The sequence below is a fragment of the Orycteropus afer genome, unplaced genomic scaffold, assembly GCF_000298275.1.
Source record: "Orycteropus afer afer isolate SDZICR_OR568_19922 unplaced genomic scaffold, OryAfe1.0 scaffold00084, whole genome shotgun sequence".
In the NCBI taxonomy this organism is placed as follows: domain Eukaryota; kingdom Metazoa; phylum Chordata; class Mammalia; order Tubulidentata; family Orycteropodidae; genus Orycteropus; species Orycteropus afer.
Window position 1 is genome coordinate 4,505,806 of NW_006921671.1, and position 11,146 is coordinate 4,516,951.

Consider the following 11,146-nt stretch of genomic DNA (forward strand, 5'->3'; position numbering starts at 1 on the left):
TTTGATTGTGTAGGAAGGTGCTGTGGGGTTGGGAGAGAGACAGATGCCAGCGTACCTGGAAGCAGAATCTTTGATGTGGTAAAAAAAAAAAAAAAGTGAAATTATTCACTATAGATTAGTAAATAAGCACAAATCAGCTTGCGCTTACTGTGCTTATTGGGTAGCTCGATATTGGGTAGCACTAGATAACCAAGATAACCCTTCTCCCTTACTCCAAACCAAAAAACCAAACTCACTGCCATCGAGTCAGTTCTGACTCATCGTGAACCCGGTTACTGCCTCATCTTTCTTCCTTGGAACAGCTTACGGGTTTGAACCACCAGTGTTTTGGTTAGCAGCCAAATACCTTAACCACTACACCACCAAAGTGCCCTCACTCTGATTAGAATTAATTCAGCCTCATGGCTGTTATCACAGCATAGTATCATAGCACCTTATCCCTACCCACTCACTCCACTGCTATTAGTCAATTCTGACTCTTAGTGACCTTACAGGACAGAGGAGAACTGCTCCACAGAGTTTCCAAGGCTTTAATCCTTACAGAAGCAGATCTCCACATCTTTCTCCTGTGGAGCAGTTGGTGGGTTCAAACTCTCAACCACTGTACCACCAGGGCCCCTTCCCTAACTCCATTAAAGGGCTTGTCACATAGTATCAGTATCACACAGTATCTCTATCCAGAGTCCCTGAGGTCAGGAACTAAATTGAGTCATCTTCGCATCTAAAACAAACCTCCTAGTACCCAACAAAGGCACAAAAGATTTTGACCTAGGCAACTCATTCACTCCGTCCCAGCTGAGGACAGATAACCAGGGATCTTTCTATATAACAGGCTTTGACTGACTCAGAGAAAACACTTTAAAAAGGACTCAAAGGGTGATTCCAGGTCTCAGTAACTCAGTTTCCTCATCCATATCTATAAAATGGTAACATAGTCTCTGTCTCATTTAGGTGGGCATAGACGCAAAAGGTAATGATTGACAAGAGAGTTTTGTAAAATGTCTCCACCAAGCATATCATTCTGACTGGTGGGGAAGCATTTGCTTCACTAAATGTCATTTGACCTCTATTCTACATCAAAGCCGGTATTAAGTTAGAATTCCTTTCTAGACCTTGAGTGTCTTAATTCAGTAAAGGAGATCACAGAAAGCTGTGTGACTCAGGCTAGAGGCTTGACCTCTCTGAGAAGTTTTCCTCGCCTGTGAATGGGAGAATTGGAGGGGCAGATCCCTGCCTGTGGGCTGTGGCCCTGGTGCGACTCCCATTCTCAGATCCTTTCTGAGGAATGTAATCTCAGCCCTCCTGCCTGCCTGCAGGCCTGTCAAGGGCTCCTGCTGGGAAAGTCCATTCCTCTTCTCTCTTCCTCCATTTGCAATCACTATTTATTTATCTTTGGAAATTCAAGGAACCAGAGCCTGCAACTGGGAGAGATTTCTGGAGCCAGGGAAGGAAAGTGAAGAACCCTGTCTGGGCCCAGTGTCTGCCATTAACCCGCAAGGGAAAGAGGCCACTTCTCTGCATAGGGCGTGGGGTGGGGTGGGACTTGGCTGACAGGCCACAGCAGTCACTGGAAAAGTTGCCACACTGACCAGCAGGGTCAAGATCACAGAAAGAAGTGTTGGCCACTTTAGGAGCCACTTTGATGGTACAGTGAAGGATAGGAGACAAGAATCTTGCAAAAGATCAGCCTCTGAGGAGAAACAAAAGAGGCAGACACATTGTTGTTATGTGCCGAGTCGGCTCCGACTCATAGCGACCACTCCTTGGGTTTCTGAGGCAGTATCACTACAGAAGTAGGATTGCCCAACCTTCCTTCCAAGGAGTGGCTGGTGAGTTTGAACCGCCAGCCGTCTGGTTAGCAGGCAAGTGTCTTAGCCACTATGCTACCAGAGCTCCCCAACATAGTAGCTGCCCAAATCAACCAATATACTCAGAGCTCAGCAGAAATGTAAGGAACTCTACCCATATTACCTTTTCTTTTTTCTCCAGGGAAACCTGGAGGGAGAAGAGCTACTGCTTATTGGTCAGATGATTTGAGATGTTCATATCATTGTTGTAGTAGTAGTTATTGTTGTTGTTATGTGCCGTTGAGTCGGACCCGACTCACAGCGATCCCTCCTTGGATTTCCGAGGCAGTATCATTACGGAAGTAGATTGCCCAACCTTCTTTCTGAGGAGTGGCTGGTGGATTAGCTACTATCAAATAGCCCCTAATGTGGCGATCCCGTGTACAACAGAACTGAACCATTGTGATCCATCTGATTTCTAATGGCTGATTTCAGAAGTAGATTGCCAGAATTTTCTTCCTAGTCTGTCTTAGTCTGGAAACTCCACTGAAACCTTTCAGTACTCTAGCGATATACAAGTCTTCACTGGCAGATGGCTGGGGCTGTGCTTGAGGTGCACTGGCTGGGAATTGACCCTGGGTCTGCCACATAAAAGGTGAAAATTCCACCACTGACCTACCATTGTCCTCTTAGGCATTGATAAAAATCAAGCCAATCTTGTAAACAGCTCTTGTTTTCCAAGCATCACCCTAAAGAGCCCTCTTCAGCATTAATTAGGTATAAAATATGTTAGAAAATATGTTCTGGAGATATCTTAGTTATCTAGTCCTGTTACAACAGAAATATCATAAAAGGATGGCTCTAACAAACAAATTTATTTTTTTCACATTTTAGGAGGCTAGAAGTCCAAATTTAGGGCAAGGTTTTCTTTCTCTGTTGCCTCTGGGATAAAGTCCTTTTCTCTTCAACTTCTTTTCCTGGGTCTTTGGAGATCTCTGTATATTTTGGCATCTATCTTCCCTCGTCTTTGCTTGCTTAATCTGCTCCTTTTATATCTTGTAAGAGATTGACTCAAGATACATCATATACTAATCTTGCTTCATTGAAATAACAAAAAAACAAAACAAAACAAAAAACCCTCATAGAGGTTAGGATTTGCAACACACATCTTTTTGGGACACAATTCAATCCATAACAGGAAATAATAATAAATTTTGAGAATGAGAGTAAATTTTGAGGCCTAGAAATTTTATAAGTGACAAAAATAAGAGCTTATACATAGAAAAAAAAATTTCCTTATTAGCAAAATTAGCAGACTGCGTAGTTCCTAGGAAAATACTGCTTTTAGCTCATACAAGTGACTAAAACTATTTTCTCAGCTTTGCTTCTTCCTCATGATTATCAGAAAGAGACCAGGTTGGGCCCTTAGGCAAGGGCTAAAGGACCCTTCCTAAAGTTTTCCCGCAGCCTCTCCTCTTCCTTGGTTGGTCACTCAGTAAAGGGACCTTGCTTCTGCAGCCATACTGGGCTGAAGTTTACTTCAGTTTTTTTGTTTGTATTTTAAGTTTTGAGGAAGCTTTTCTTTCTTTAGTCTTTTCTTAAGAAGCAGATCTTATTGGGATATGATTCTACCATGTCATCAATACAAATACAGACAGGACATTATAACTAGAAAGGTTTGGTTCATAGAGTGACAGAAGTGAATGAAAATTAAAAAAAATGCTGACATTTTGAAAGAGAAAGAATCTTAAAATTACACATTTTTGGAGCAAGAAGGGAACTCAAAAATCCTCAAAGAACCAGAGAAGTCAAGTGATTTGTCCAAAATCACAGAGCCACAGATTGTCAATGAGTCAGGTTTCACTAGAATCACACATGGCTGAAGATTATGGCCTTTCACAGCCATGGCACAGGACTGAATCCAGCCAAGGCTCTCACAGATGGGACAAAGATGGACATATGTGGATGTCCAGAAAGAGAGAAAATGTTAGCAATCATTGTTAGATTCAGCATCCATCTGGACTGTATTTTATGCAATGGTACCCTAAATAATCATAGGTGGGAACAATGCATTGGGGGATCAAGTAGATAACATTGTTATAAAGGTTGCTTTTAATTCTTGGGTGGTGGTATACAAAGATCTATCTCCATAGCCCATATACAAGCAGTGGACCATCTTCACTTCTGTAGTTGCCCCTTGATATTATGAAGGCCCAGCATGGACAAAGGATTCTATGACCATCTATATATATAGCTCATTAGATTCCAGATCTTTTGTTTCATGGCATTAAGATTTATACATGAAGTACAGTGAAGGCCTATCTATGTGTGGTGGAAATTAAACCACTCTGTTCATGTGGACACCTTTGTTTTGAAATTTTGTCCTGATTAATAACTCTTAGCTTATCAATAAGATGTGTTTATTTTTTGTTAAGCAGCATTGCACTTGGGGATGAAAGGCGTACTACTTCTTTCTTTGCTGACATTACTACTCTTTAGATGAACCAACATAACTCAATGAGAATAAAGTACATGGTTAAATAGTTTGGCATTTGAGATACTTCAACTATGACATAAATTCCAGAATGTGTTTAAGTATTAAGATGGCATGTGAGTAATATCACCTTTGATGCATATATTTTTCAACTTCCTTATCAATTGTTTTCCTATTCTCAAGACATTTCAAACAATTCAAGGAGCCACTTATTTGACTTATTTAAAAAGACTGACCCATTATAATCAGAGATCACTTTGAGTTTCTAGATTGTTCTTCTAGAGTGTTCTGTAATTAAGTCTACTGTGATTGATATTGAATTTATACTGCCTAGTAGGATCTGGCTATGCTATATGTAAAACTAAAAAATACCAAACTCACTGCCACCGAGTCGATTCCAACTCAGCAACCCCCATTCGGTTTCCAAGGCTGTAAATCTTTACTGAAGTAGATTGCCTCATCTTCCTTCAGCAGAGCAATTGGTGAGTTTGAACTGCTGACCTTCTGGTTGGCAGCCAAATGCATTACCCACTACACAACCGGAGCTCCTTTTATGCTCTGTGTAAGCAGTTGACAAACTTTTTCTGTAAAAGGGCTAATAGTAAACATTTTAGGCTTTGCAGGCCATATGGTTTCTTTTGCAGTATTCAGCCCTGTTAAAAGAAAGTGACTTAGACTGACCCTTCAAGGATGAATTTGTGCTAGTCAGATGAAAGGAGGTTGGGGAGGATGAGAGAGCAGTCCAGGCAGGGAGAATAACAGTTGGTAGAAAGCCTAAACCCATGAGCAAGCCAGACTTGTAGCAATGGAAGGTCAGCCAGCAGGCCTAATTTGCATAAAGTCAGGGAGAGAGGGAATATGTGAGGAGAATCAGGAGGAAGAAAGGATAAAGTTGCAAAGAAATTATAGTAATCAAGGAGTTGCAGAGAAGATTAAATATCAAGTAGTCACATCACTTTATGAAAGCTACTTGCTGGCAGGCTCATCTAGTTTATTCCTGACCTAATTTATTCAAATTTGGGCCCCGAAGGCCAGTACTAATTTGCATGTCCAAGAGTCATGTTTGTCTTGAAATCTAAACCTCATCACATTGTAAATGCGAATCTGGAAAGACAGCAAATGTAAATGCCTGTTCAGAATGTTACTATTTAATTGCATTTGGAAAAGAAAATAATTTTAAAGATGAAAATAGGAAGAATCATTAGCAACTAGCATTAATTACTGTTGGCAGAATAAGTTGCATGCTATGTGTCAAAAGTAAACTCTAAATGGCATGCATCTGTAATCACTTCATTTATTTCGACATTGCAGGGATTGAGCCAGGGTCTGTTGTAACAGGCACAGCTGTAGACTCCTTTTTTAAGCCTCAGTTTGAACATGTAATCTTGGACAACATTGTCACCCAAAGTACTGAACTTGACAAGGACCTGGCTGAGAAGCTATTCAACTGTAGCAAAGAAACCTCCAACTTTGCAACTTTCATTGAAAATACAATGTGTACCTATGATTTTTATGAAGGTGAGAATAATTTATAAACCATGAAATCAACAGAACATTGCCAGCAAGTCTTTGTTATTTAAACCCATAACTTACATTAAAACTCCACTTTAGAAAAATTAATCGTAGAGGATTTAAAAAGGAACGGAAACAGCCTTTTTTGCTTAGTAAAGCATAGAAACATAAGGAACTAATAAGCAGCAGAGAAATATCCATAATGAATTTATATTGAGAGTGGGTTTAATCCTCCAAGAATAAATTGAATACTAAAAAGCAATTAGTGATGTTAGCAAAATCTTATCTCTGTTTATGCCTTTAATTTAAATCACTGACTGGGAGAAGGGAAAAATGCTAATCCTATGTTTCTACCATTCATCTGTCCCTCAAAAGAGATTGGGTACCCAGGAAGGGATGTTGTTGTTGTTGTTATGTGCCGTCGAGTCGGCCCCGACTCATAGCGACCCCTCCTTGGGTTTCCGAGGCAGTATCACTACGGAAGTAGGATTGCCCAACCTTCCTTCCGAGGAGTGGCTAGCAGGAAGGGATAGGGACCAGGAAATGGGGGAGAAATGCTAGGAGGAGAAATGTCCAAAGGGATGAGATAACTTTGGAATGATTCTTCTGCTTCTTGGCCAGGACTAAAGGATGTGCAAACCAAAGTTAAAGATAAATTAAAGGTAATTGTCAAGTTGCAGCTCTCACTACAAAGGGTAAGGGGCGGGGTAGGGGGGACGTGGTGGAAAATCTCAAGGACAGACCCTGGTCATTTTGGAAGAAAGAATCTAAACATGGTTGGTATGTACCTTGGAGGTACCAACTTGGTACCACCTTGGAGGGAGTTCTGAAAAGCTTGTGCTTTTAGTGTAGTTGTGTTTGAGTATTTTCATCTCAAAATGGACATAATTTTATTATAAGTGACTTTCTTTTATTTTCCCTTTGAATCAAAATTAGAGCATTATATTAGATTTTAAAATTGTGTATGTAATAGATTAAATTATCTATAAATTTCACTTCAGGTTAGTAAAGTTGGTGTCATCTCGTCCATAATTGTTATAAAATAGGAGAGGTATTGATATTCCACTGTACTAGCTCACTTCTCCACAGTCCCTTTATCTGGAAGGTCATTGTCATGGACTACGTCTCCTTCAAATTTGTGTGAACATGGCTAGTGGTTTAGAAGTTATGTAATGATGTAATGTGGCAGATATGTGATGATATCCCATGATGTGTAAAAGAATTAAGACTAAGGGTGGGTTGTAATACCCTTAGTCCCATCACAGCCCTGATCTGGTGTTAGGAGAGCTTCCCTGGGATGTGGCCTGTAACACCTTTTATCTTCCAAGAGATAAAAGGAGAGAGACAGGAGCAGAGAAGGGGACCTACTTTCACCAAGAAAGAGGAGCCAGAAATGGAATGTGTCCTTTGGACCCAGGGTCCCTGTACTGGGACCCATCTAGGAACAAAAGACCCAGAGAGAGGAAGTCTTCCCTTAGAGCTGGCACTCAGAACTCGTACTTCTAGCTTCGTAATCTGCAATGGAATCAATTTCTGTCTGTTAAAGCCTCTACTTGTGGTATTTCTGTCACAGCAGCACTAGATGACTAAGATGGTTATAACATGGATTTAAGCCAGAGCTTCAAATGGGAGACTGTTGGAGTGAACCTTAGACATTTGTTTTTTGACTTCACAGTATTTTATTATTATTGTTATGAATTATTTAGCCAGAATTGATACTTTGTCAATTTCATATGAGAATGTGGATTTTTGACTTCTTGAAATAACACAACATAGCATAAAAATATAAAATAATATATGCATGGTAACCCTTGCAAGCCCCAGTCCACATCTGTTGAAAGGGAGAGGAGGCTGTCCCCTTCAGGCCCACTCAACCCTCTAATGTCCCAGGCACTCATTGACATTATGTGTGTGGCTTCTGGGACATCTGAGTTTGAGCTTAAACAACACTTGTGTGAGAGGTGTTGGCAGACAACCATAAGGAGAAGGGCATGAGGACAAGTAGACAGCCAAGGTGGAAGTAGCATGAAAGAGATAGAGCAAAGGGAGAAAAATGACAGGAAGGACAACCAAAAGAGGACTGTGAAGCTCATGGAGGGTTATAGGATGCTGTTAGCATACCTGCTTCAATCTGAGCCTTTCTTGGGAATGGGGAGTAGAGAAAAGGTATGTTCCTGAGTGTGTGCAGGGTGAAGGAGGAATAATAGACCAGGCTTTTTTTTTTTTTTTTTTGCTTTCTGTTGTCTCCACTAGTTGATTTGAGTGAAATTAAGTGATAAATGAACATTTAGGGGAACCTGGAAAGGGAAAAGTGATCACATAGGGGTGGCATGAATCCAGAGAAGTTTGTGGAAGGGACTCAGGTGGATGGACTGATAATTTGTCTATGGCTACTGTGTCATGATGGGCAGATGGAGAGCTGGAGTTTCCAAACTACTGTACTCAGCCTCAAGTAACTTATGAACATCATTGAGGCTTGGAGGCTCTTCTTCCCCAGCACCTGTCCCCAGGCTCTCTCCCCATCACTGCAGCAATCTGAGATTGCTTTCAAACAGCAGAGCCCTCAGTGACTCTCTGAGATCCAGGGTCAACATTGGTTGCTCAGCCACTCCATGGTCATTTGTCCCAGAGCTGGGGCTCTCAGTGCCGTGGAGACACCTCCCTACACACAAGGTTCTTGAATCAGGCATACCCTTGCTCCACTGTCCTAATAGCACTTTGAACTAGGACTTCTAGACTCCTAAACTGTAAGAGAATAAATTCCTGTTTGTTAAAGCCATACATTTGTGGTATGTCTGTTATAGCAGCACTAGAGAACCAAAATTCTTGCTCCATTGTCCTAAAGATTCAGACATCTGCATTTACCGTCCTGGGAAGCATGCCTATGAGCAATGCCACTGCTACCATGGATGGATATCAGGTCACCCAATGTCCTCTGTTCTCTTTCAGCCCAGGGGCGATTAGATGGAGCTCTGTGTTCTTTCTCCAGAGAAGAAAAAGTTAGATTACTTGAAAAGAGCATATAAAGCAGGGATCTGGAATATTGAAATGGAATGAACAGTGTTTGTGGCCATGTGTAAACTTTGTGGTCTAAGAGGTAATCTTTCCATGAATACATGTTTCCATGAATTCTCCTTTTTTGCCTAGGTTTTTTCATTCTTCAGGAGAAGAAAAAGGGCTCTAAATTTATTTTACTTTGGATTGAATGCTTACCTTACAGTTGTTCATAATATGCTTTATCTCATGCCTTGTGAATGGGCAGGTTATTATTCCCATTATGCAAATGAGGAAATCAAGTGTGGTAGTTAAGGTTGTATGTCAACTTGGCTGGGCTGGTTTGAGTGACTGTGCAGCTGGATATAGTTATTCTCCATGATGAGACTGGCAATCATCTCCATGGTGGAATCTACTGTGTGTAGCTGAGTAGCTGCCTTAGGGATGTGGTCTGCTTCCAGTATATAAGAAGCAGCTTTGAGGAAATTCTCTAGCTTTTTGGCACTCTTGGGCCCTGCATATAAGCAAGTCTTCATTCAGTAGCCTGCCATGTTATCTGCTGGTCTTGCAATTGTTCCTTGAACCAGTGGCCTGCCATATGTCTGCTAATCTTGGTTGTTGTTGTTGTTGTTATGTGCCGTCGAGTCGGCCCCGACTCATAGCGACCCCTCCTTGGGTTTCCGAGGCAGTATCACTACGGAAGTAGGATTGCCCAACCTTCCTTCCGAGGAGTGGCTGGTGGGTTTGAACCGCCAGCCGTCTGGTTAGCAGGCAAGTGTCTTAGCCACTATGCTACCAGAGCTCCCGCTAATCTTGGTACTATCCCATTTTATTTGTCAACCTTGAGTTTGTAAGCCTCAGCAGCCAGCAGCTGCCTGAATTAAGAGATGCCTCCAGATCCAGTGGGCTGGGAGCAAGAGGCAGAGCTGAAGCCCAAGGCCAAGGGGCCTTCACCCATCCCCTAGAGTCAGCACTTTGAACTAGGACTTCTAGATTCCTAAACTGTAAGAGAATAAATCCCTGTTTGTTAAAGCCATACCTTTGTGGTATGCTTGTTACAGCAGCACTAGAGAACCAAAACAGACTTGGTATGGAGAGTGGGGTGCTACTCTGATAGATACCTAAAATATGTAAACAGGAGTGGAGTGCATCCTTGGACCCGAGATCCCTGCACTGAAACAAGGATGAGAGACCCAGCAGAGAGATCTTGCAGAGAGACAGTGATAGCAAAACCAAGAGACCAGCATGAGACATAGGCTTACCAGTCCACAGAGTGAGCAAGCTGAATGGATTTGGGCAGGAAGCTTCCAGGTGGAGTGGATTGCTTTCAGGCATTAATTGACAGAAGCTGAAAGACCAAGGAAATGGGAAGCAGAGCTGTCCCAGCCCCCAAGTGTAAGATCATGGCCTTTGGGGATGGAATCACCACAGCCTTCTAGGTTTCAAAGAGTCAGATCTTAACCAACTTGGTTTTGGAGTGTGGGGCTGTTATTCATGAAGGCCAAGGAGATAGGGCCATAGCCACTGCCTAAAATTGAGGGGGTGGGGCTACTATGCCCAAGGGACAGATGAATGGGGCCTGCCAGGCCAACGAGTGAGGTCACCACTCAGATGGTCTAGGATACTCAGGCCACCCAATGAAGGAGATTTGTATGGGTGTCAAGTTGACAAAGGGTGGAATTGTGGTAGTTAAGATTATGTGTCACCTTTGCTGGGCCTGGTTTTGAGTGGCTGGGCAGCAGGATGTAGTTAGTATTCCCTATGATGAAACTGGCAATCAACTGCATAGTGGAGTCTATGTGAGCAGCTGAGTAGCAGCCTTAGGGATGTGGTCTGCTTCCAGTACATAAAAAGAAGCTTTAAAGAAGGTCTCTGAGCTTTTTAGCACATGTGGATCTTTCATCTGGCCAAGTCTTCATCTCAGTGGCCTGCCATGTTGTTTGCCGATCTTGATACTATTTCTGGACTTGAACTACTGGCCTGCTGTATTGCTTGATTATCTTGGGAGTGTGTTATTTTATTGTCGACCTTGGGTTTGTCAGCTTCTGCAGCCAGCAACTGTCTGAGTTAAGAGAAGCCTTCAGGTGCAATGGGCTGGGAGCAAGAGGCAGAGCTAAAGCCCAAGACTGAGGGACTTTCACCAAGTCCCTAAAGCTGGCATTTTGAACTTGGACTTTTAGCCTTCTTCTTTTTTTTTTGATTAATTAATTAATTTATTTTTATTTGGGTGAAGATTTACAGAGCAAATTCACTCTCCATACAGGAGTTCACATATACTTTGTCTCATGTCATTGACCACAGTTTACCACAATGCAACAGCTCCCCTCCCACTTCCTCCCCATAGTTACCTCTTCCCAGT

General features: G+C 42.1%; 1 protein-coding gene across 1 annotated transcript in view; it reads left to right on the forward strand.

The window, feature by feature from the left end:
- UPP2 (uridine phosphorylase 2) overlaps positions 1-11,146 on the forward strand; it is a 43,813-nt gene that overhangs the window by 14,780 nt on the left and 17,887 nt on the right. Inside the window, 3 exon segments of the mRNA XM_007941849.1 lie at positions 5,593-5,799; positions 8,743-8,786; positions 8,788-8,890. Coding sequence (XP_007940040.1) covers positions 5,593-5,799; positions 8,743-8,786; positions 8,788-8,890 — 354 coding nt within the window.